Source organism: Vigna angularis, chromosome 11 (genome assembly GCF_016808095.1).
Source record: "Vigna angularis cultivar LongXiaoDou No.4 chromosome 11, ASM1680809v1, whole genome shotgun sequence".
NCBI classification, from domain to species: Eukaryota; Viridiplantae; Streptophyta; class Magnoliopsida; order Fabales; family Fabaceae; genus Vigna; species Vigna angularis.
Window position 1 is genome coordinate 5,560,721 of NC_068980.1, and position 27,924 is coordinate 5,588,644.

Here is a 27,924-nt window from a genome sequence, read left to right on the forward strand (position 1 = left end):
ACTTAAAATTGTTTTAATGTAATTAATAATTTGAAATTTTGATTATGTAAAGTAAATGGTGGTGTTAAACATTTTAGAGATCGATCCTTTATAGTTTAATTAGAAAATTTGTGGCACTTTCCTCAGTCATACATCGTCAATGTTTTTCTATAATAATATTTTAGAAATAAACTTTTATTTTTTAATCATAAAGTTTCAGAATAAACACTCAGACATTGAACTTAAACAGGAAAAGTTGAGTTGAATGGAACACGGTGGTTACAAATCCATTGATTAAACACTGTCATCCACCTAATCATTTGATTTATGCTCCACTCACTCACTGCCTAAGAAACAACCACAGATGAAAAATAAAAGACTACAACGCAATAATTTACATAAATTATATTTCTTGATTAAGTTTATTATTCGGATTTTTAGCTTTGATCCTTACATTTATTTTAGTTCAGAAGATAATTTTTAAAGAGATTTCCCTAGTAGTGGTAAATTTAATTGTCAAAATTAAACTTAAGGATATGTTGGTTGTGACACCCGGACACTGACGATGGTGGAGAGTGATCGCCGGTGCAAAATGCACGAAGTGTAAGGAGTACAAAGAAGGAGCGGCTCCTGGTAGGCTTATAGTGGAAGAGACACATGGATGAATCAAACATACACCGGAATGAGAGGAATCTAGAGACTGTATAGGCATGAGACTATACAGTTGAAGGATAACTTAAAGGGATTCATTTGGCTACTCATATCACCAAAATGCATTTGTTTTTCGGTAGCCTAATCCATAAAAGTTTCACAGAATATTACAGGACCAAGAATTACAGTAAAAGTTGGACCATATTATCGTATACTTCGAATAGTTAATTATTGTTTTGGTATAGTCAATTAACGAGTTCGGTCAATCATCAAGTTATTAACTAGCTATAATAGTTAAGTTGTAGTTTAAAGAATAAATCAACGAAATCGATCCAACACCAAACAGTCTGACTAGTCACGTATTAATCTGGAGTGCATGTCATTGAAGTTGACCAATCATAAAATAGGTTGGTCGATCACATACTAACCTGAATAGTCTAACACCAACTCAATGAGGAAGCTCGGTCACCGACCATACACCAGTTTGGATAAATTAAGCATAAACTCAAAAAATGGATTACAAAGCTTAGATTGATTACTAAACAATTAATTTGATCTTTAATTTAACTAATGGGATGAACAATACTATAATATATTAACATCAAAACTAATGAAAAGTAAAGTTCATTATTAAATCAAACGTTAATTAAAAATCCTCAAAATTTGTAAATAAAAGTTTAAAGTAAAAAGAAAAGATACATGTATTAGTGTTTTAGATTATTTATTATCTTTTTTAAGTGAAATCATTAAATCTTTATCTATTATTAATGTTAATATGACGAAAAAGACTCTATTAAATTGTTTAAACTAAAATAAAAATAAAAACTAATGAATATTTTCATTAAATACTAACAAAACATCTTAAACTTATTAAAAATATTTCACTAATATATTAATCATCAAATAAAAAATAATTTATAAAAAAGAAAACAAATAAAAATATTATAAAAGATTATATATTTTCATTTTATAAGTTTAGCTATAGAAATTTATCTAAACATATTTGATGTGTAGGTCACATGTTTATATTCGACACATATCATATCCGATATTTTATGAATATTTATGATGATAATTTATAATTTTTGTATTTTACAACATTTAATAAATATGATTTAAATTCATATTCACATAATAATAATAATTATAATAATAATAATAATAATAATAATAATATGTTTACAATGCTTTAAAGAATTTTTATACTTTTTTTCAATATATATATAATTAATTTCAAAATAAATTTATCACACGCACTATATCATCCATATAAAACTTTGTTTTTTCTTTCACGTTTCTTTACTCAACGTTTACATTGATAAACGTGCAAAAAATGTGAATTTATTCGTTATTCCAATGATAGTTGTTTTTCTTATTTTCTCCTCAATCAAATCACATATTTAATTTTCAATCCAAGTTTTATATCTCTTTTTTTAATTTTAATTTAAAAACTATTTACTATAATTTATAGTTTAAAAATTATTTTCGTATTAGATTATTTTTGAAAACTCAGTTTACGAGTGTATAGTAAAATATATTCTGTTACAAACCTTTTACTTTCTTTTCTCAATTCAAACAATTTCTTTTCTTTTTCAGTTCCATTTAATCCAAAGAAGCAAAGGCCATATGTGTGAAGAATAAAAGAATGTAGTGAAGGATGATGTGATAAGAAATAATTAATTATTATAAGTCAGGGGTTGATGAGTTCATAAAAGGAGGCTTTTAAAAAATAGAACAAGTTAGAAGGAGTCGATTATAAAAATTGGAATTGGTTGGTGCAAAGGAAAGAAAGAAACAACGACCAAGCCACGAAAAAACAACTCATTCTGCACTTCAGCTTTTGACTTCTTTGCTTTAGCAATCAATCTTGAACAGTGAAATTCTGTTGACATCTTACACCAGCGGTTGGTGACCATTCTCAACACCTTACTTACGTTATTAGGTCATCTTATTTAAAAATAAAATTATTAGATATGTTTTTAATTTTTAAATTTATACTATTTTTAATTTGTAAACTTAAATTTATATGTAAAAGTAAAATTATTTAATATTTTAAATTTTAATATATCTTATCTTTGAATTTAAAAAACGAAAAATATAATTCTTGTGTTTCAAATTTATGTTTGGGTTAAAAAAATTTACTGCAATTAAACTAAAAAAATACACATATTCACTTTTTAAGTGTAAAAACTAAATTATATTAAAATTTATGATATGAATAAATTTTAATTTTATAAGTTTAGAGACTAAAAATATATTTAATTTTAAATTAAAAATATAAAAATTTGAAGATCAAACAAAATTTATAATAAAGTAATAAAAAAGAAAAATAAGTTTACACATATGACATATATTGCTCTCTATTTTACACACCAAGTAATCTTGCTTAGCCTTTATTTTGAAGCTTAATTATGCATTAATTTATGTATTATAATAACAAAAACCTACCACGATGGGGTACTGCTACTGTGTAGTTATTTGGGAGTAATATTCAACACTTCCTTTTCATGCTTGCAAGTTGTGTGTGCGTGTGCCCCACTGCTTTTGATGCACAAACATGTTTAAAAGGAAAAATATTTGCAAATTATGGTCACAAATCACCGTGGGCCACCCGAAAATAATTGTAATGTCCTCTTTTTTTATTTCTAGTCACTAGAATGAAAAAGGTTGGTTGTGAGATTGAATGCAAATGGGTAGTTTTAGTTTTTGTAGAAAATATCAAAATATGACATATAATTTATTTTTATTTGAAGTTTATACATGTGCTTTTGGATGATAATTCTGTTGGGGAGGTTTGATATACATATATATCTCCACACTGGTAAGATATTATACACTTTAGGCCAAGTCTTCATGGATTTGTTTTTGGTACCACTCCAAAAAATGTCTCTTACTAATCGAGGTATCTATGTGTATATAAACTCATGTCCAACTCTTCTTTTATTCGACATGGGATTTTGTTTATACCTAACAAATTCATCATCCATTTGATTTAATGAAGTTCTACTACTAACTTAAATATTTAAATATTTGGATGTTTTTAAAAAATAACGAGTGATTAGAGAATCCAAATTAACATAAGGAGAGTGTATAATATGAATGAATTCAAACCAGGTAAAAATTTCATCTTTAGTAAATAAATAATATATAAATAAAAAAATTATAAGTATTCTTATTTAAAATTTTTATATTGTTTAAGATGGAAGTCTAAAAAAATTTAAATATATTTTTTTCTTTCATAAAGACAAAATTGAAAGGAGTTTCAATTTTAAGAAAGAACAATACCTAACTCGGAATCTGTTTAGAACAAAATCATCACAATATCACTCCAAATACTTAAAATCAGAACAATAAATAGTATTATATTAAATTTAAATAAGAACGACATAAATTAGGGAAATAATTTTAAAATTTGAAGGTTTATTGTATTAAGTATATACCCAATCTCAGGAAATTGTTTTGTATTAAGTATATACCCAACATGACCCACGACAATAATCGTCTTTCCACTTGTTACTTTTACTTTTGAATCCTAATTATATCAAAGGCTACGGTGTCTATATGGGAATTTTTTATGTGTTCTTGTAAAATCATCTACGCATGCTTATTTGTTTAGATTCCCCTTTCAATTTTTTAGTATAAAGAAATAAATTAACCACAAAGAAAATATCATGAGAATCATCATGCACGTGCCTAGCTTTATATAAAACAAAAACTGATAAATGCCGTAACTTTTAGCTTGTATATTTTATAAAGTTACTTCTACTCAAAAGGGTTCAATAATAATAGTTGTTGCCTTTGCATTTTTCAGGTAAGAAAGTTTTAAAGACAAAATAAACACTGATAACAGTTTACTTTGTTTTGCTTTACGAAGAGAAAGTAAAAGAAAGAAAAAACTGCTTATAGAAATACAAATTTATTTATTCTTTTTTACTTTTTCTATTTCAAATTTCGAAATATTCTGTCATTCCCCACTCTTTCTACCTCCAAAAAAAGAGGGCGAAATTATTTGCAGGCTTAATTGAAGTATCTAAGGAAGGACAATCCTTTGAAAAAAAAAATCCAATTTTCATGCTTTATACTCGATGTTACGTTGTCTGTCTTATTAAATTTAATTTGATATATTTATATACATATTTTATAAATCATCATTTTGAAGTCGTAATTACTGATACGTTAGCTTTTCATCCATTCAATGAGCCACTTCTCCTATAGTAGTTGGTAGAGAAGGAAAAGTGGAGGCATTTGAAGAAAACGAAAACGACAATAAAAAAGAAGACGACGAATCCCACATCGAAGTATAGTGAGCAATGGGGTGTAGGTACAATTATGTGTTTAAAAGGTGCTGGAAGCTCCACCACCACGTATTCTATTAAGTGTTAAAGAAAAGGAAAGGCAGGCGGCGAGTAAAGAAAGAGAATAGCAATGAAAATGTATGGTGTGTGATAAAAATAATGAGGTTTTTGTTTTGTTTTTTTATTCACAAAATTCAGAATATGGAAGAGAAAGAAAGAGGAAACAATGGAGATCAATGTCGTGGGGAGGAAGGGGTCCAGGGAGTCATGTCCATAGGGTAACTTCCGAGCACTCGCAAGAAGGAGGTGAATTCCTGAACTTCTGCAAGCGCGTTTTGAGCCCTAACTTCAGCCATCGAAGCCTCAAAATCAACGTAGAACAAGTACTCGAAGTGCTTTGCGGTTCCCACGTTAGCGTCATCGACAAGACGAATGGGACGGTTACGATGCGGCCGCGACTCGATCTTCGTCAAGCTGATGTTGCGAAACGCAAATGCGGAAAGCACTTTGAAAAGCACGGAGGTGCCTTTGTCGTGCGCGAAAACAATGCTCGTCTTGAAAGGACGGTCAGTGCGGGGGATGATGGGCTCTCTGGCCAGCATAACGAAGCGCGTCACGTTGCTTGGATCGTCCTGGATGCCGTCTGCCATCACGTTCAGGCCGTAGAGCTCCGCCGCCCGCGCGCTCGCGATGGCGGCGGTGTCGCGGAGGTTGTTTGCGGCGACGAACTCGGCGGCGCCGGCAGTATCGTCGACGGCCTCGCGCGCCACGTTGAGGCCGAGTTTGGTGAGCGTGTGCTCGCACTGAGAGAGCGCCTGCGGATGCGAGATTACGCGCGTGAGGAATTCCTTGCGAACGCCGGGGAGGGCGAGGAGGCAGTGGTGGACCGGGAGCTGGACCTCGCCGACGATGTGGAGGCGGTGGCGAAGTAGGAGGTCGTAGTTGCGGTGGATCGAGCCTCCGAGGGAGTTTTCCACCGGTAAAACAGCTCGATCGGCGATCCAAAGCTCCACAGCCTGGAACGCCACCTCGAACTGGTCGCACGGGATGGCCTCGCAGTTCGGATAGGCTTTCCCTGCTGCGGCCTCAGAGTACGCGCCGGGAACGCCCTGGTAAGCGACTCTGAGCTTCGAGCCGTGCATCGGCGCCGGGGAGAGGTCAGAGATTGTAAGCGGCTTCGGCGGGAGCGGCTTGTTGTTAGCCTCGGCAAGGTTTCCGATGGGAACGAGTTGGAAGTCGCTGACGGCTGCCTTGTGGCCGTTAACGGCGGCGACGTGGTCGGCAGTGCCACCGTTCTTGTCAGCTGAGGAGGCCTGTTCCTGAGAAACGACCTTGCTGGCTAAGATGGCGCAAGAACTCTGCCAATCGGCTCGGCTCGAGCCGACCCCGTAGCTCGCCGGTTCGAACGCGTAAACGCATTTGACGGAGAGTCGGGTTGGTACGAGGCGGCGCGTGCGTACAACGTGGTTGAGGTTAAGCGCGTTGGAAGTTGGGGGCGAAAGAGTCTGCATATCGATGTGTGAAGCAGGAAAAATGACTATAGAAAAGAGCTAGAATGAGAAGTATTGGAGTGGATTAGGTGAAGCTTGGTGTTCTCTTTGGAGAAGGGAACCTCAAGCTGAGAGAGAAAAAGGGTGGTTATGCTCTTTATATATTTTGTTAGTGGGTGTTTGGAAGGTGAGGAAACGGGTAGTGAAGCTGCATAACATGTCATGATGATGATGTTGATGATGGGATAGGATGGGTTCATGGATGGATGGTATTTGTGGTGGTTCGGTCAATCTCACACCTACCCTCATTTCCATCCTATTCTCACTTTTACTTTTTTTTTTTTCTTTCTTCTATTTCCACGTCTCATTTCTCCACGTGTTCCTTTCTCTCTGGACATTTTTTACAAAATTAAATATATAATTGCCAAATTAATATATAAATGAATTGTCTATTTCTTTTTCTGCAAAAGGAAAGAGAAGAGTCAATGGACAATGTAATGGCTCCATATATGAAATAGTTAGGGCGGTTAGATACAAGAATTATTTGAACGAGTTCAGGTCTGTGATGAAGCTGGTGAAATCACGGGTAGGTAAAACTAAGAAATGTCTAAATTGTCTTATCATTTATCAAGCATAAGTCTGAGTCAAGTTTAGGTATGAAAATTATTATTCTATGATACAATAAAAACAAAATGTTTCTTAGTGAATTAAATTAAAATCCAAAACTAAATGCATCTAAATTAGTTTGTAAATCAATTTCCTCATTCTGTATTGTTGTATTTGTTTGATAGAAAGTCTAAGTAATCTCAAATAAGAGCATTTAAGTTTTGTTCTTCTTTTATGATTGAATTGTGTTGTATTTATAGAGATTCTTCTCAAAAACTCAAAATCTTATTGTATAAGAAAATAAATTTGTGAGACTAAAATTTCAGAGTACTAGAAAGTAAATTTGTAAGACTAAAAACTTGAAATACTAAAAAACAAATTCGTAAAGCAAAAAACTTGGAATACTATAAAGCAAACACTTTTTTTTTCTCTTTTTAATCCTAAATATTTTAATAAATATCTTCTCAAAATTGACATAAATTTGTTTATAGATTAATATAGGTAAATTTAGAGTACAATTTGATTAAAGCATAATTTAATCATTTATTTTTATGATAATTATTAAATTATTTGATATTTCGAATTATGGACTATGATCCTAATCAAACTTTATCTAATATGTTTGATCAGTATACACTCTACCAATTTTAAATCAAATAAGGTGAAAGGGTTTAACTAAAAGTGACATTTGATAGAACTTCAAATGTTGCATTGTGTCAAAAAGGAAAATTATGAAATTGTTATGTGTTACGAAGAATATTGTACATAAAATGATGATTATTTATTAATATTTTTTTGTTGACATTTGTATGATTAAACTTTAATCGAATCTGAATCGATAATGACTTTAATCATGATAAGGTTAATTTTTAGATGAATTAAGATCGATGTTGAATTTAATTTTATAAACTTCTACTATTACATTCTTCTTTAGGTCAAAAATAAAAAAATATTTAAAATTAAGATCTAGATTGACACCTCAAAATAAATAAAAATTTTATTTATTTTAAAAAAATTATCATATCAAGATTTTAGTTGAAAGTTTATTCAAAATATATTTTTTTTTTCGAATTTAAAACTTGAAGTACTAGAAAACAAAATAAAAATGTAGTAGAAAATAAATTCATTTTCACTACGGTAAACTCCTACATTTTGACAACCAAATATGTTTTTGAATTTTGCGTGAATTTCTTTTATGTATCAACATAAATTGACCTAAAGAATGATTTAAGATTCAATTAAGAAATAACTTAATCATTTATATTATAACATTAAGATCCAATAAATGAACAATAATCTATACTTCTTAAAGAATGATTCTTAATCAAATTTTTTCTCGTTTTTTTTTATATTGGCAAATCAGTATAGTAGTTTTATAATACTTAAGGAGTTTGTTTTTATTTAATATTTTGCTATAATTACAGGATGAGAATTTGAAAAATATTGTAAAAATTATAACATTACACTCAATACTTGTAGGATATAAATTACTCTTTATTAAGTCGTCAGCATGCTGAGAAATACGTAGTTTAAAAGGAAACAACTATACAGCTTTAACTCATTGGAATTTTTTTCTATGAAACTAAGTAAAAACAGCAAATGAAAAAAAAATGGTGAATTTGGACCAAAAAAAAAAAACTAAACTATTTGTTAAAGTTTTTGAAAAAAATTAGAACTTATTTTTCGAATTCACAAAAAAAAAAAAATTGGTGAATTTCGAAAAATAAGCACTTATTTTCTTGGTGATAAAATTAGCTCTACCAGGTAACTAAACTATTTCTTTTATAGGGATGGTAATGCGAATTAAAACATGTAAATTAATAAAATGTCAGGGAATTTAATATTTTAACTTTTTGATATATTTATATTCATGCCATGTTAATTGGCATAGCACACAGACTAATTAGTATACATAATTTGTAAAAGAAAAATCCTTATATTTTAATTTTTTAGCCAATTATAATTCTTTTATTTTGTTATTTCTTCATTTCATATTCAAGTTCTCTTACTTACATTTAAAATCGGTTAATTGTTATAATTTTTTAGTAGTTTAAATAATAATTTATTTTATGTATTTTTTTTATAAAATGTTAAACTTTACAATATTTATTTGATGTAGATATTTAGTTTATTTTAATTTTATTATACATAATATAATTAAGAGGGTGTGAAACTTTAAACCAAAATTATTATTACAAAATTTGTACATAGTTGTTTTAAAATTTTTGTTTATGAAGATTAATCCGTAAATTTTCGGACTAACAATTATACAAAATATTTTTCATTAAGAAAATAAAATGAGTTTTAAGTAACATGTTATCGATTTAGGAAATAATGATGAATGTGATTTGAGAACTTAAACCTAAATATGATACTAAACAAACAATTAGTTCCTGTCGCATTTATGAATGTAACTAGCTTCGTGAAATAATGACGAACATGATTTTTTAACTCAAATTAACCTAAACATCGTTTTAAATACCCAAATTGACGTCACATTCATCATCTAAAATGCTATATTAAAATTAATTATTTTCTTTTCCATTCATTTTCTGATTATAATGTGCTTGATTAAATCCCAATGGTACGTAGGGATAAAAATATCCTAAAAGTTTGGTAGTGACTCGTGGCCTAATCCATGTTAAAATTAAATCAAACGAAACCTAATATTAAATAAATTAAGCTGCTATTTTTTAAAATAATTTTTTTAGTTAAGAAGACAAATATTAAAAGCTAGTCTCATTAAGATCAATATTTTTTGGACTCATACTTGTAGGCAGCTATAAGTGTTTTATTAAAAGTATCGCAAACTTAACGTTAGTGTTTTTCAACAACATCTCCATTTCTTCAGAACAGAGACAACTTTTTTTCCACTGAAGTCTTCTACCTAGAACCTTGCAAACTAAAGCATCCCTTTTGTTTCACACCTAGCCCGTTAAAAAAAAGGAAGAATAATAAGATAATTCTTTTTAACAATTTTTTGACAATAAATTATGTGTTATTATTTTATTATTCTGTATTTTTGAAACCAACCAATTGTAAAAAAGTTATAAAAAAATTATTAAAAGAAAAGTATTTTCTTAAAAAAAATTAAAACTAAGTGTAACAAAATCCTTTAAATAATTGGCAAGTAGTGAAAAAACTTTAACAGAAAACATGGAAAATGTCAAGTAAAATAGGTTGTCCAAATTGTATGCAAATGAATTATAGATGCTTAAATTTACATCATAGGAAGGGGAAGCACTTTATCTCATGAGGGTAAACAATATTTACGGCTTCTCCAAACTAGAAAAATCACTTTTAAAGAAGAATAAATTGATTTTATAATCCCTTATATTTTTGGTAAAGTTTGTTTGAAATAAATTATTTGATTTCTTTATCATTAATGAAGCCAATTTTTTTATTTAGTAATTTTTAACTATCTTCATTATTTGTGGAGAGGAAAGTCATAAAATTAAAAATAAACGTGAAAGATTTAAAGAAAAATATATTATTTGTCATAATCAAAAACCAACCTTTCATACATTATGAAAGTTTCTTTTTCATACATAATGAAAAGTTTGAGGATAAATTGTCATTTTTTAATAGAACAAAATTGTGATTTGAAGTAATTTTAATGTTTGGTCAGTACTTTTGATCTTCCCAATTTTTTTTTGAAATTTTAGGCCTTAAATTTTATTTTAAAAATCTGCAATTTCAACGTAACTTAATATAATATTTTTATTTAAATTATTATAAAAATTGTAAATTTAAAAATTGGATTAATATTACTAAATTTTAACTTTAGAGACTAAAATAAAAAAAGAAAATTATAATTTATATTTTCAAAGTTTAATTACATTTTTAATCTTGTAGTAAATTGTTTCCTCCGCCGAGAATACCGTACTTAGAATTAGAAAAAACGAGAAAATAAATATTAAAATAAGAAGTGATATTGGAAACTTTTTCTCAACAAATATTTGAAGGGAAAAATATGTAAGACCATGAAAAATATTTATCTTAATAGTAACAATTTTATTACTAGTAGTAATAAATTTATTTGTGAATGGAAAATATAATTATTAAGTTTATGTAAAAACAAAATGTGGAAAGCTAAATAAGAAATTTTGTAGCTTAAATGGTAGAAAATTGTGGTGATTTTAAGAACATGAGTTCAAACTCTTTTCTATCTTTTTGTTTAAAAAAAAATTTTAAATTAGTGATAGTGGATAAGCACTCCACGTTTGAAGTCATTATTGAGGGATCAGATATGTTAAGTGTGATTAAAATATTAATATAATAAAATAATAAATAATATTAAAAAATTGTTAAATAGTAAAATTTTTGGACTATAAATAGCCATGAGAGGGGAGGTTATTCTGCACAAAGAGAGGAAGAATCAAGTGAGAAATCTTGAGAAATAGAAAATAAAGAGTTAGGAAGAAATTTTTAGTTGCAAGAAGAGTAGAGGTTCTGAAGGTTTTCGGGGAAACAAATTCTGAGCAAGAGATTAAGTCTGGAATAGAGGTAGGGGAGCTAACCTTTCTAAGCTTTTATATTATGATTCAGTATTGTTTTATTATTATTCATGTCTTGAAATTCTGTGTGAATACTGTTAATAAAAAACATATGTGCTTGGTGTATATCTATCTATATTTAATTTATGTGTTAATATTATATGTTGTTGTTTTGAATCTGTAAATAAGAAATTTGTTAAAAACTAGTTGAGGAACACTTTGGCTAAGGAAAGACTTGGTACTTAAGTTGTCCATGGTGACACACCTCTCTTTCCTGGAAGTCTACTCGATAGGTTTTTAACTAAAATCCTATTGAACAGATTAAGTACTGTTAAACTATTATGCAAGATACTCAATTGATATAAAATATGTGATGGATTCATCTTTCTGGAAGGATAAGAAGATGTCTAACCGGCTATGCCAGATTCAACTCCTTAGTTCCCCATAACGTTTATATTAAGGTTATAATTGTGATGGTAGGATAGAGGAACCTTAAAAACCGGAGTTGGTACATCCTTGATCATAGAGCAGCCTTGGTCAAATCCAGTAAGTTGTGACTAGTCATATGTACTGGCGTTTATGGTGAGTTTGATTCGTCAAACATTTGATTCTTCTCCGGTAACCATTTATGGTGATATTTTAGTATTGTTAATTTTTTTTGTGATATATTCATTTTGTATGATTTCTGTGATGATTGTATTTTATTATATTGGATTTGAATTTATGCATCTGAACATGATATGAGTATTATGGGGAGATTTTGTAATGGTATAATATGAGTTGAGGAATATGAGCATGGTATGAGTCTCGTGGAGAGATTCTGTAATGATATGGTATCTGTGTATATGTTCATGTTAAGGGTCCTCTTGTTGGAGGTTATCCTGATACTCTAATAATCATCCAGTCTCAAATAGAGAAGGATGAATTATGTGGTGAGAGAGACAGGAGGTCCTAGTCTATGTGCTGGTTTTGGACATAGTGTTGAGGACTAACCTTGTAGATGGTATGAAGTATTTTGGAAGTGTATTTGTAAGAAGAAGTAGAAGTCATCACAAGTGCATAACCTCCCATGACCGCTCATCAACGTATCATCCGAATGAGTGTCTATTGGGTATTGTGGGATGAGTGTCTATTGGGTATTGTGGAATGAGTGTCTATTGAGTATTGTGGGATGAGTGTTTATGGGATATTGTGGGATGAATGTCTATTAGGAATTGTGGTATGATGGGATGAATATCTATGGTACGGTTGTTGTATGATGGTATGAGGGTGTCTGACATAATTATTATATGATGTTTGTTGAATGTATCAAAGTAATTATGCATGTTTTATAAATGATTTGTTGCATGTTAGCTCACCCTACTTGTTTGTGTTTGTGTATGTGCGATGATCGTATAACTCGTTATACAGGAGCAGATGAATGAATGTCGTCTGATTCAGTGCCAATAAAAAAAGAGATAGAAGAATAAATTAGAAGAATTCAAGTTATATTTATGAGTTTGTAGTTGAAATTTGAGTTTAAAACATATATTATATATATATATATATATATATATATATATATATATATATATATATATATATATATATATATATATATATATATATATATCAACTATGAATTATCATGTAAGATTATGGGATGTTACAAAATATATAATCGTTTATGTTTTCTTTAATGTTATAGATTATATATATAATCTATTATTTTTTAAATAATTAAAATAATTTGTATAATAAAATAAATAATTAAAATAATTACAAAATAAATTTGGTTTATTTAAATTTTTATATGTTATAAATTAATTTATTTAAAAATATTTTAATTTTTAAATATATATCTTTATTTATTAAATTTTTATGAATTTTTGTTGATTTGGTTTCATTCATATCTTTTATAACATCAATCAAATTAACAACTATCTTTTCATATTTTATTGTTTTTTATTCAATTCAAACAATATCATCTTTCAGTCACTCTTTTCTCTTTTTTTATATTTTTGCTTCTATCAAAAATGAAAAAAAGAGAGTATAGTTTTAGCTTCAAAGCATTAAATTTGAGAATTTCTTTAATCTTAGAATTTCATATATGAGATTTAAACAATATTTATTTTCTATTTTTACTGATTAAAAACCTTCTTTAAATTGAGAAACGAAAACTTATTTCAAATTTAAAAAATATAAGTAAACTCTCTTTTAAATGAAAAATATATTTTCAGGGTCTTAAAGTTGAAAATAGACCGCCGTTATTGACCTCGTGAAAGTCTCTCACGCGCCTTTGACAGCGTATTTTGCACATCTTATTCACTTTTCTTTCACTTTTTCCTCTTAATATTTTTTGTCTTTATCCCTGTATTATATTAATCATATAATGTTATTATCTCTAATATATATTTATTAATTATATAATTGTTATAATTTAAGATGTCAATGTATTTAATAATTTATTATAGATTAAATATATAATTGATTGAAAAATAGTCATATAAACACATAATAATGTGTACAAGAGTAGATACATTTCAACACTTTAATATTAATATGTGTTTTTTTATTTATTTACTAAATTAAGTATGACGGCATAATTTAGAAGTATATATTCATTTAATGCTGTCTTCAACTCTCATTATAATTCATAAGCATAGACTTATTTATACAAAAATAAAAAGAACATATTAAATTTACGAGGAATTCATCTTAAAAACATTCCATTTTCAGAACTCACATAAATTAAGAGTGGGATAAAATTTGTCTTGGTCACATAAATTAAGAGTTTACAATTTTAAAATAAACCCAACAATAGTTTGCTATCTGTTATTATGATTTTTTTCTTGCTTATTTAATTAATTAACGCATATTAAATAACAATCAATTATAATTCTTATTTCTCATTAAATATTAAAATAATATTAATATCATTATATCATCGAAATAACTTATTAAATTTTCACGAAATTATCAATACCTAATACGCTTTATTTGAATAAATTTAAGTATTATGAATTATTTAGATATATAATATGAGTTTTAGGGAAGTTGTAGAAAGTCTTAACAAAAACCTTAAATAAATACAAAAAATATTAATGTTTTCAACATGTAAACAAACCCAATAGTTTTTTTACGTAACATGCAAGATGATTTATTCAAAAGGTATTAGAGAAGGATTTTAAATTATTCTTATGACTTAGATAGATTCGAACTGTTTTTCTTCTAAGACTGGTTTCCTATGACAAACATCTCAAACTTAACTTGTAAGTTTAAGATTGAGTTCTGTTTTTGTTTTACGTGTGGAAAATAATAAAAGTAAAATCATTACAAAGTAAAATTAAGTTATTGTATTTCCAACTTAATGATAGATAATAGACAAAAACACGTATCCATATATATAATATATATTTTAAAGCAATGTTTACTAAATTACATCACAAATGATATATTAGTGTAACAAGTAGTATAACTTGTAGAACTGTAATTTAATATCTTATTATAAGTGGCTATATAATAAAAAGACGGAAAGAAGAAACTGAAGAAAATAAAACTCTTGATTGCATTACACTTTTGAAGATAATTTTTCATCACATCAAGCTTTATACTAAATATATGATGTCTACTAATATTTATAAGATTCGTAAACTATTTAATACTTCATTAAATATATTTGATTTATCATATAATAGTGCTCATGCAAACATTATGAAGAAAAAAATGAAAATTGTTTTTAAGTTCGACTAAAAAATGAGCAAAAGTGTTTGTAAACCGTTCAATACAAGTATAGATTAATTTAAACTATAAGTTGCATTAAAGTGGTCATTTTTATTTAAAAGATAAAAAAGAAAATGCAGCAAACACAGCGAGACTCCTAACTCACTTCATTGACATTTGGCAGTTTCTGCTTTGTTCCACGTGTATATTATACGTGTATTTCGTGTTTAATTATATGACCAAACAAAAATTACAACGTCATAGGTATGAGCCGTTTTTTTCTTACTACTTTATAATTTAAAAAGCTAAATAAACGTGACCTTCTCTTTGCTCATTCAGAAGTCTTATACGAAAAAGAAAAGGAATACGTGTATATATATATATATATATATATATATATATATATATATATATATATATATATATATATATAACAAGTAATATCATATTTAAACATTAATAACTTAAATTTGAATACAATAAATTTAATTTGAGTAATATTGATTAGTAGACTAAAATTTCAAGCAATTTTTGCATTTAATTTATGTTTCTATTATATTTAATATCTTGTAAAAATCAGAATTTAAGACGTTTTTCATTTTATCATATAACATCTTTTAAAAATAAAATCATGATGAAAAAATATTCAAAAACAAATAATACTTCAGATACATTAGGTGATTGATCATAGTAATATAAGTTGATAATCAAATTTCAGTCTTCAAATCGATAATAAAATACTCTATCTTTTAAATGTTATATTTGAGATATTTGGTTATTTTTCTTAAATCTCAATTGAGAATTTATATTTTTACCACATTCAATAATTTTATATCACTTAAAAGTTGAGAGATAAGTTAAATAGTTTTTTTCTTTCCACTATTTAAAATATTTTTTAAAAATAAAATCGTGATTACTTTTGTAGAAAAGTTTATTTTGGATTATTAGACAAAATATTACGAAAAGAAAATATCTAAGTTCAATAAAGAAAATTTTTTAGTGAGATGCATGAATACATCATCTAGGAATGTAATGTAGAGACATGCTGATGTTATAAAATCAGCTAACTCTTATATATACAAATATAATATTTGTATAATAGATGTAAAGTGCAGATTATACTTTGAAATTTGCATGTGCAAATATTGATGAAAAAATGTCTTTTTATGATAATGTATTTGAAGTCAAGGGTTGGAACACGTGCGTGGCTGCTGCTAGCAGTTTCGCCAATTGCAATTAGTTGACCAGTTTTGACCACATTTTTTTATTCTTTTCATTTGTCGATATAATCAAATTCATGTAATCTTGGGTTTACATAATTTTATATTGGGTTTCCCAATTTTATTTTTATACCAGTCAAATTACACTTTTTCCAGCTGTCTTTAAAAAGAAAAAAATAACTCTTGAATTGTCGATTTCAAAGTTATATTACGGCTACATAAATAGTTGTGTTGTTTTGTATAATTTATTATTTAAAAGTTGGAATTTGAGATAATTTAAATATTTTTTATTTTTTAATGTGTTTTTAAGAATAAAATTAGAATTTTAAGTTGAACGTGATAGGAACATGTTGTTTTTGTAAATATTTAATACAAGTATTTGTCATTCAGAATGAGTCTTTTGTAACTGGTCATTTTATTTATAAATTTGATTTCTTTTGGGTACAACTTAAAGGTAATTTCTTTTAATATCTTCATATTTTTTTCCTCCATTTTTATGAACATGAAAAAATTTCAATTATTTATAATTCGGAAACATTATGAATTTTATGATCTAAAAATTTATTTTAAATCACAATATTAATAATTAAAAAATATATTCTGGATTGAACCGTCTTAAAATGTAATTCAGATTTGCAGAATCTAAAAATATATTTTTGAAAAACATAATTCGAAAATGTATTATCATTGTATTACACAGAATATATTTTTAGATTGTGATCTAAAATATATTTCAAAGTGTATAATTTATAAAATAAGTATAGATTATGTAATTTTAAATTACAGAATTTAGAATAATGTTTTATATTTAAAAGTATATTATAGATTTAAAATATGGATCGAGTAATTTAGATTATATTCTTTTATTATACAATCCAAAAATCATGTTATATTTATATAATATAGAAGTTTAAAATATATTTTCATATCTCTAAATATATTTTAGTTTATATAATGTAAAATATATTTCATGCACCCATAATACAAAATATATATGTTTCTAAGTTTCACAATCCAAAAATCTAATACATGACTTTCTTTTTTATGTTTCCAACATTTCATGGAGGTACAAGAAGAAAACGTAGAAGCAGAACTGTTGCATCCTCTGATTTTGACTGTACGCACAAATATTTAAAGGTCCAAAACATTAACTTATGGACAAGTTAAAAATGACATTTAATATGCAACAATAATTTTTTTTTGTTTTTTTTCATTGAATAAAAATGTTCTGAAAAAAAAAAGTATTTTTACAATTTTAGGTTGACCTTTCAATGAAATATTTGAGTCAATATAATTTGATGTTTCTCTCTAAAGAAAACAAGTAAATAAGTTATATTTTTATAGGATATAATTATTCAATTCCTCATGGTTTGCCTCTGTTTAAGATTCTTTGGATTCCCTTAATCATTATATATTAACTCACAGATATTTGTTGACTAATTTTTGTACTCGTGCAATGAGATATGTTATAATTTATGTTAATACTATACCTTTTCCAAAAAACATGTATAATTATTCTTGACATGCACTCAATTAATAATATAAGTTAGAATAATAAATATTTTTTTCATACTTTAATAAGTTTATAAGTATTTTGATAATGTCCTAGCACAATCAATGCATCAATGAGTGAATTAACTGAATAAATAAATACCGTTAAAAATTATATAAATTGAAAAGATAAGTTAAGATTTATTGTGTTTTTGTTTTATTGTTGTAAATAGAAGAACATTTTCACAATGGCTACAAAAAGCACGTAAACTTCATGTCTCTTATTTTGGAGTCTCCTTCCTTTAAATCATTGTATACCGGTCGGAGTTAGAAAGTATTAATGACTCATATTGCCTTACGCTCTACAAATATATGATATTAATTATTGATTATTGGGTTTGATTGCCTAAAAATATATTGCACTAATGGTTAATCAATGAACTTGGCTGCTACAAGCCCTATAAATATACAATTGATGTCCAGATACATATATATTTTTCTAATCCTTATCTATCCTAACAAAATAATGATCTCTTTATTAATCATATCTGACTTGAGCGTGTTTCTGCAGGTCAACAACTCATCAGAGGGAATTGCGTTCTAGGAGAGGATTGAACGATCGAAATAGAACGGAACAAGGAAGGACGACCGACACTTGACCAATTCAACCGAAACAATTATCAAAATAAAATTTATTCCATCCTAGACCACTATTGGTAGATTTTTTAGGTGTGTTTATGATCAATAATTTACATTTGACACTGGTAATCATTTTACCAATATTGTATTTCCTTATGGATGGTTTTGAACTTCGCTATAATGGGTCTGCTTATGATGTTTTGTGGGTTGTCCATGGAGTCTTGGGATGTTGAAAGCCAGGATATCTAGGAGGTGAAAGGCAGAAGAATGATATAGTGAAAAAGGCATAATGTTAAAACTAAAAATGAGAGAATGAAGATCTAAGTGAAATGTCGTCACTAATAACACTTAATGTGGCTTGCAGTAAAAAAAATGTATGTAGATTTGGTTCACAAAATTCACTCGAAATATGTAAAAGACAGTTAAGAATTAACATGGGATGAAATGACTTTGGAAATGATCATTACCATGGCATTAGGGACAACAGTTGAGCGAGTCAGTGAGTTTCACTGTCTCTCATTCTTATTTTTAAAATAAAAATTGATCTTCATTTGTATCATATAAAATTTTTGTTTATCTCCATTTTCATTGGAAAACAACCATATCATCAACTCCTTTACTATTACAAATATTAATTAACTTTTTTACAAGTAAAAATCACATAAAAAAAATTATATTATCATATTCATTAGGAGAAATATATAACAAAATTATAATTATATAAATATTAAATATAAGTATTAAAAATAAAGTAAAAATAATTAAATATGTGTCTTAAAAATAATAATCAATAATCATTATATTACTTAATAAACTAAAGGTGTTTTTGATAATAATGGATTGAAACAAATAAAGGATTGGAATGGATATATACATACTTATATATAAATTCACATATCCAATTTAAAAATTTGGATTACTCATACACAAAATTCTGCTTTAAAATCGAAACAGGTTCAGACAACCACTTCTATGCATAAAAATATTGGTGAAGCCAATATCTACGATTTTGTTAAGATATTAAACTTTAAACAATTAAAAAATAACTAATTTCAGGTTTGTGGTAAAAACATGTCCTCCAAAGGCATACAAAGGAATTGGTACCAAATCCCTTTCAGTGCCTAAATTGCTTCTTCAATGTTGACGACTCTACCACATGAATTGAGCTTTGGGCAACCCTACACATTAATTAATTGTAATAAATCCTCTCAGAAAACTGGTGTAGAAGCGGGTTCTATATGATACAGTAATTGCTTGACAAGGATTGCTGCGACAACAACGCGCTGATAGATCAGTGTTTTAATTTTCTTTTATGTCAAAACAAAAAGAAGATTCCAAAAATGCAACTAAGATACAACAGCTACGTGCCAAAGGTAATAGGTGGATCGGAATAAATATATTAAACAAAAACTTTAAAGTCCCGATTGAGAAGGTATAATGTGTTGATATATAATATATACATAACCGAGATGATTTGTCAAAAGCAGCCTTAAAGCAAGGAAGAAGAAAAAGAAACTCCATGTGGAGATTTTGAATGAATCAAAACTAGATACATGCTACTCTAATAAATTTTGAAATAAATAGACCCTGATAAAATTATAACACAAATAGATCGCCTCCGGAACTTCAATTTACACAACATCACCAACTATACTAACCATGATTAAATCTAAGACGATGTGAATGCAGATTTGGAGCAATTTCTTGGTTGGTTGATAACATCCAATAAACTGAAAATGTTGAACCAAGAAAACACTTATCATTTACAGGCCAACCCACTTCACCCATCTGAAGATCCGACCAACTCTCAAGGGTAACTCGTAGTCATTAGCAACAGCAGGCTCCCTTCTAGCAACTTCAGTTTCCGACCAGACGTATACTCCACGTTCTTGCTTACTGCCAGGCACTGTATTATCCAAGATGACAGCAACAAGAAAAGCTACTACCATGTGTAGAGAAAAGGTTGTGTTCAGGAAATAGTTTAACTGCAAAAGAAAACAGATTCATTATTGTGCTAGGAAAACCTGACATGTAAGCCAACGGCTATTAAATTTGCCCTAAAAGAGTACATTATACTTTAACCAGCATTTAATTGCTAAAGTTTAAAAAGAAACCAAATGGAAACCACGTTATATTTTAACCAGCATTGAATTGCTAAAGTTTAAAAAGAAACCAAATGGAAACCACATTATGATGACTTTCCAATACTAGTGTATTTATCGTGAGTTAGTTCACTGCATCATGAATTTATGCCATATAGTATTATAGAAATTAATAACAACCACTGCTACATTTACCAGTTTGCAACCATGAAATAACATGCAGGATTCAGTTAAAAAAGATGCTGCACACGAGCAGAAATCTTATTAAAACTGGGTAGTAAGACAAACAGTTCTTAAAAATTACTCGTGCAGGCAAACTACTTATATGTCACCATGGAATAAAATGAAGGTAGTTTCTATTCATTCACCCGACAGAGGGAGATAGTCTTTTCATTTTATTTGCTTCAATCTTTCAGTTAAGTCTTATACCAACAAATTTTGATCACAGAAAATAACTGTATGAAAAACAAGTATATAATTCACAAAAGTAAAGGATCTGACACAAGCGCATACCCCTCCATATTGGGTGCGGAAAGGCCCATGAGAAGCCACGATGTAGGGTTGAAAGTAACTGGGCACTGACGAGTTGGAATGTGGGGAGATGCCGTATTGTTGAAAGTAGGCAGGTACGGAAAGAGAGAAAAACAGTGATAACCCAATTATGATGATGTTGCGAGAGCTTCCAGCCTCACTATAGCGTAGATTTGACAAGCCCAAAGCTGTAAGCATTGCCCACATAAAGCATAAGAGACCAGCGACCATGACTTCAGGAATTGAAGCAATGAACCCTCCCACCTTACCTGTTCAATGCAAGTAAAGTTATATTTGCAAAGAAAAATTCTAAAATTGAGTACAAATTGCAATAGATATAAGAAAAGCCTCTATATCCCCGCCCAAATATACCACTAAAACCTTGTAATTAAATCACTATGCACAATACTCAAAAAAATGATTCACTAGCACACCACGAACGAAATTGATGAAAACAATTTAGACTACTACTTATTCTTCAGAAAGGCTCAGTACTAGAGATTATGTTATAAGCATCATACATTTTGCTAGCTGTTCTGAACTTCTAAAAGGGAAAAACCAAGATATATTACAAATGACATTTCATCTAAAAGTTGTAGTTGTAAATCTACTTTTGATCAGTGGCTATTAATCACAAGTAGACTGATAAATTAGGATGCAAGAAAAGAAAGACGCTATACACTTACCCACAAGAGACAACAGTATCAGGAAGCATGCACCCAATTGAACTGCTCTGCGGCTTCCCATTTTAGTGACCGCAATGGTATGAACATTTTCAGTTAAGGTGGTAGACCCTGTTCCAGTTCCCCAAAGACCAGCCAAGACACTAGAAAGACCCTCCAAACCAATTCCTCGACTAAGAACTCCAGGAGTCGGAGGACGAGACGCTACCAATAAAGAAGATGCATGATATGAACCAACCTACAAAATTTAAAATAAAATGACTATCATCAACAACACGAGGTGATTATGTAATCCTGCATATAGAAAAAAAAATCATGAATCCAATTTTGATGTATTAGATTGTTAATCTCAGATAAATGCTATTTTTACTTATCCTGAAAGCATCTTCAAAATAAATAAAATGCCATAATGGCATTTGCAGTGTTGAAATTTTACAGATGGTGTCTACTTAATGTGAACATTTCTTGGTGGGGGGGTGGGTGGGGGGGGGGGGGGGGGGGGGGGGGGGGTGGGGCGATTACAGATGTCACCAGGTGAAAACAACAAAACAAGTTAAACCATTGATCTTAACTTCAGAGATCATAAAACTATGACAACCTGGAGTCTCTTGAGTACCTTTTGATGTCGAGGGTTATAATAAAAATCAAATGACAAAAGTAATGAATTAAATATTATATTCAAGTTTCCTACATCAGCATAGTCAAGCCGTCATATATTGAACACATAGCTTTGTTAGGAAAAATTACTATTTCTATTAGTGCTTATATCATGCAAGAACGAGAACAGCTTTTCACATAATATTGCTAGCACATTAAGAAGGCAAGAGTATCAACACGTTCAGAGCCTAGATAAATAAATATAGTCCAGGAAACAAAAGGAAAAATAATAAAGAGAAGCTAACCGAATCAACAGATGAGATCAAGGAAACCACGCACATCACAAGAGCCATTTTCCAATGGAAGACAGGAGTACCCCATTGTAACGGATACGGAAATCTAAACCATGGGGATGATTCCAATGCATAAGAAGTATCAACTCGACAATGCTTCATTTTTGAGACATGCTTTCTGCAGTGCTCAGAAACCATATTTGAGGAAGGTATATTTATGTCACACCCATTATAGTTGTAGACTCCAGCTTCAGTCAGCAAGAAAGCAACTGCCCATGTGATTGCGAGACCCAAAGGAACCTGGCAGTAAGGTGAAGCAAAAAAAATACAGTTAACAGAAATCGATTATGTTAGCTAGTAACTCAGAAGGATATTGTCGTGTTAAACTTACTGCATATATTAGAAATATGCGGTGCCCAAAAACAGATATTTTACGAAGATACTGCAGAAAGCAAGAAAAGGGATAGTTAAGAATGTTAGCAAATTGTAGTGATCCAACCATACACAGTAGGAACGTGAATTCAACACACTTACAAGAGAAAACACAATAACCACTAATATCTGCACAGCACCAATCTCCAGACACGTACCAACTATCGGAAAACCATAACTGTAAAATGAAAGTCCAACTGCGGCAATGGTTGGGGATACAACCACAGGATTGATTAACCTGAAAATTCAGATACGATCCTTAGTAGTTTCATTTCAGACAACTCTAACAGTATAGTCATTTAATCATGAGGAAAGGTAAAGGAAATAAGTCTGTGGTACTGACAGGTTAATATCATCATACTGCAATCCACAAGAGAAAAAATACCCAGTGAAGTTAAAAAGAATATGATCTCTCATCTCTCACCTGCTACCATTAGACACACTTATTACAGCAGGCTAGCTGAAACTGGACAAAATAGGAGGCAAATACAGCTTATTTCATTTCAAAATCCTATTGGCAATGAGATGCTTCAAATGCAGGCAGAATTGATTGAGAGGAATGGAAGATTGCTAACAGTGTTAGGAAGAAACTTATAGGAGTGGCTTGGACAGGACTTGAACTCCCATAAATAGAGGGTTATTTACAAGCAATTAATTTTGCAAAAGAATTCAATATAACTCATTAATCAATTAATTAATCAATAACTACATCATCAACCAAAAGAAAAAGAAATGGTTGCCCACAACACATAATAGAATGAATGGAAGCCTATGAACTGGCTATGTGCTCTCCAAAAAAAAAATTAAGAGGAATTATACACATGACAGGAAGGATGGAACCATGAGAAATGGCGAGGAAAAATTATACTTCAAAACACTATGTTTAATAATTTAAAACAAAACATTTTCATGTAAGAATATTCTCAATTTGTTAATTAAACTGCTAACGTAAAGCCATGAATGCATTAAACGACCAATTATTGTGGGTATTAATTATTATGGCTTAGCTTCAATAAATATTGAAAGAGAAACATATAATACTTTGAAATGGTCATGCAAAGAATGCCCATACACACAATATTTTAAACTTTAAAGCACTGGCATTTATGCGAACTAAATTTCCCTATTGTTTCTATTCTCATTATTCTTTCCTTCATTGTCTCCCACGGATAATCTACCAGTATTTCTCAAACTTCAGCAGTTGGCACTACACTTTAAATAGCCTCTATCAACAAGAATAAATACCGAGTAATAAAACAATAAATTACGTACTAAAAAACAAACAATATTGGGGCATAAAAAATTCCACAATCATACCTTACTAACAGTGACATAAGGCCGGTATATCCAAGGAATGTTTGAAAAGCCGATCCAATGATTATAGCCCCCTGCAGCTCCTTCATTATGTGTTTGAATTTCTGAAAATTGACACAATAATTCCTCAGCAGTCTTAGTTTCAGTTACTCTACCAAAAGGCTCACAATGCACACATACAAAAGCCCATGACATCTCACAAACAACCAACAGCAGAAACATAATCTGAAACACAAAGAAAAGTGAAGAAAAACACACATTTTCATTTAATCCTTGAAACTCGGAGGAGTTGATGATCGCTAAGGCCGGAGCCAGATATACAAAAGAAGGCCCCTGTATCAAGGGCAACCTCGACCCAAAATTTGTATGCAACAGTGTAGTCATTCCTGACACAAAGAGCACCGTCGACACCACAGCAGAAGTATCCTCCTACACCCACAAACACATCAGAAAACACAACCCTATAATAAATACATGTAAAAAGGCAATACAGTTAATTAGTCCTGTTTGGATAAACTTATAGAAGAAGAAAACAATAATACAAATTGAGTTCTCCCATAATTTAAAATAAACGCATAAGCTTAGCTTTTATCGAAGTTCTAACATCTACCTTCTCCATAAGCAAAGACATACAAGTTAATATAAAGTTGTGGAAGAAACTTAATTCATTTTAAATTCTTGTTTTCTTAAGTTTATGATTTACACAAAAGAAACTTGGTTAGAAACTGGAAATCACTCACGCGAGAGCCTCCCATTGCCGGAACCATAACAAGCGGAATGAGAATCAACGAACCCAATATCGAAACGTAATGCTGAATGCCGTACACCCCAATGGGAACTAAAAAAAAGCATCCAGGAAAGAAAAAAGAACCATTAGCACATAAATTAAACTTTATAGTATAAAAAATTTCAACCTCCAAGTAAGTATAATATAACTAACAGCACAAACATGTACAATAATTTTTGCTTTTAATTATTCCTACTCTCACCTAAACCAGGTGAATCTCTGAGGTCATACTTCATATGCGAATTCCTCGACACTAAACCATCGTCGTCCACAATGTTCTCATGACTCGCAGTCCGCCGCCCCGGCGGAGGAGGTGGTGGCGGCGGCGCCGCCGCCTGGCCATTAATGCTTGAAACGGAACTCTTGGGGACTCCGTCAGAGTCTCTGCGCTTCTTCACGACATGATCCTTGGGAGGAGAAAGCGGCGGGACCTTGTCACGGTGAGCCACGCCGTTGGCCGGCGTCGAGGCCGGGGCCCGACCTGCTTCGAGATCCAGGCTAGTGTCGGGCTCCTTGGGCTTGGGCTGGAGGCTTATCTGACCCGAGTCGCTGGCATTGGCCTCGCCCGAAAACTTGGGCCTGAAGCCCGTTTTCTTGGCCCAGGTAGAAGGCGGCATTGCCTTGGCGTCCGGCAACGGTGCCGGTGGCCACGGCCCCGGACGCTGTGGCGCTTTGGGATCGGAATCGGGCATCGCTAGCAGCACATAATGGCTTCAGTGATATGTTGAAGTGTAGATCTGAAGAGCAGAGTGGGGAAGCGAAGGTTTAGGGTTTTTGTAGTTTGTCCGGAGGATGAGAGAGATGAAACTCCGGCATGAAAGAGAAAGAAAGTGTGAGAAAAAACGTGCAGTGAGTGAGTGAAGTGAGAAGAGAAGAAGCTAAAACTGAACTAAAACCGCGTTATTTAGAATCACTTTTTTATTATTTACTTTAGTAGTTTTGTTTTGTTTCTCATTTTGTCTTGCTTCTTTCCCTCCCTTCTCTTCTTCTCTCCCGAAATAACCGGTGTTGCTTACGTCACTCGCGTTTGGATTGCGCTTTCAAATTCAATGCCAACAAAACAAAACACCAAGATTTTCTAACGCCTCCACCCCGCTCATTACATAATGGAAAATTCCTTTAGATTTTTTTCTTGGTGGAAATCTATGAATATAAATGCAACTTTTAGCTTAAACTCTCTGTTTATTATTCCTTAATTAACTAATATTTTGAGATAGATATTCACACTTAATTAGCATAAAATATAATTTTTTATTAAAACTGTGTCTGCGATTGGTCCTTTTCCTTCGTCAATATTTTCATTCTGACATAAGCAGCAGTTCAACAATTGGACTGCCAACTAATTCAGCTAAATTTGTATAAATTTAACCATGTTAAGTATCTTCATTTGTTTTCATATTTTGTGGTGTGTAGCACTTTGTACAATGACATTTTTAATCGCATTGTAATTTGTTTTATATGTGCATGAATTTGGTTTAATTTGCATATACCATCTTTAAATTTTCCATTGAAAGAATATGCCATGATGAAAAGATAGCTTGGACTACTTTATGTGTTCAGAAATTTCACAATGTTATTCCAAAGTGAAACCTGGTTTTCTGTTCGATAAAGCCAATACATGACAAAAAGTTTGTTTTAAAGCTTTCAACACACAAAAATAATGAAAAAGCTTTGAATACTCTTTGTGTGAAATAGTGCAATCTAACATTCTTTTGTAATTTGAATTTTCTTGGTATATTAAAATACATTGAATTTAATGTTTTAAAATATATTTAAAAATTGTTAATATGACAAAATTAGTATATTATAATTTTATAGGTTAAATATGTTTTTAATTTATAAATTTAAATGTAAAATTAAAACTCATACTTATTTCAAATGTTGGTATATTTTAATCTTCAAAATAAAAATAATAAATGAATATAGCCCTTCTAAATTAAATGACATTAACTATTTCTTTTTGGTTAAATGGTCTTTTATGATTGACTTTTAAAGTGTGAAGACCGTATCAAATTTTTAATAATAAATTTCAATTTTTAATTAAAATTTAGAATAAAATTATATTTAATCCTACTATTTTAATAATTTTTTCAGACAAATTTATTAAAAACAATATTAATAAAACACCAGTTCAATTTATATAAAAAAAATTGATACCAGAATCTAAATTCTTTTTTATACCTTGATAAACCTTTTTACTTTTACCATAATACTTAATCTGCAACTCAGATTCATAACATTTTCATTCAAGTCCAAAACAAAGGTATTTTAGTTTCGCAAATGAAAGGATGAGAAGTAATCAGTGAAAACTTAAAGTTCAAACAAAATGCCAGCTATGCATTGAACAACAAATTCAGAGGAATGAAAATTTGACTTCAATGATGAATAATGTATTTGAATTCATCAAAACATGCATACCTTCATTGGAATTGCAATTATCCAATGAGAGTAACTGATCACATGAAATTTCACACAAGATGGGAAAAGAAGGCTCGTGAAGAGGAGTAAAACGAGGGTTGAATTTGTTTTTAGTGGAATAAATAGAAAATGTTGAACAAATTGTTTGGTATGATGCCATTTTTTTTTGTAAATAACGTAAGAAGGCAGAGGAAAAGA

The 27,924-nt window shown here is 29.9% G+C and overlaps 2 protein-coding genes across 2 annotated transcripts; both read right to left on the reverse strand.

Moving 5' to 3' along the window:
* Positions 1-5,071: 5,071 nt before the first annotated feature.
* On the reverse strand, positions 5,072-6,777 carry LOC108333013 (arogenate dehydratase 3). The gene has a single exon (XM_017568323.2). It carries the CDS (start codon positions 6,434-6,436, stop codon positions 5,159-5,161), a length of 1,278 nt encoding a protein of 425 aa, XP_017423812.1. The 5' UTR covers positions 6,437-6,777; the 3' UTR covers positions 5,072-5,158.
* Positions 6,778-19,934: 13,157 nt separating this feature from the next.
* On the reverse strand, positions 19,935-26,235 carry LOC108334346 (nucleobase-ascorbate transporter 12). Its single transcript, XM_017570132.2, has 10 exons — positions 25,511-26,235; positions 25,262-25,359; positions 24,780-24,950; positions 24,525-24,625; positions 23,310-23,445; positions 23,167-23,217; positions 22,788-23,075; positions 21,889-22,123; positions 21,185-21,471; positions 19,935-20,554 (listed from the first exon to the last, which is right to left on the reverse strand). Exons 1-10 carry the CDS (start codon positions 25,998-26,000, stop codon positions 20,333-20,335), a joined length of 2,079 nt encoding a protein of 692 aa, XP_017425621.1. The 5' UTR covers positions 26,001-26,235; the 3' UTR covers positions 19,935-20,332.
* Between the last annotated feature and the right edge of the window lie 1,689 nt (positions 26,236-27,924).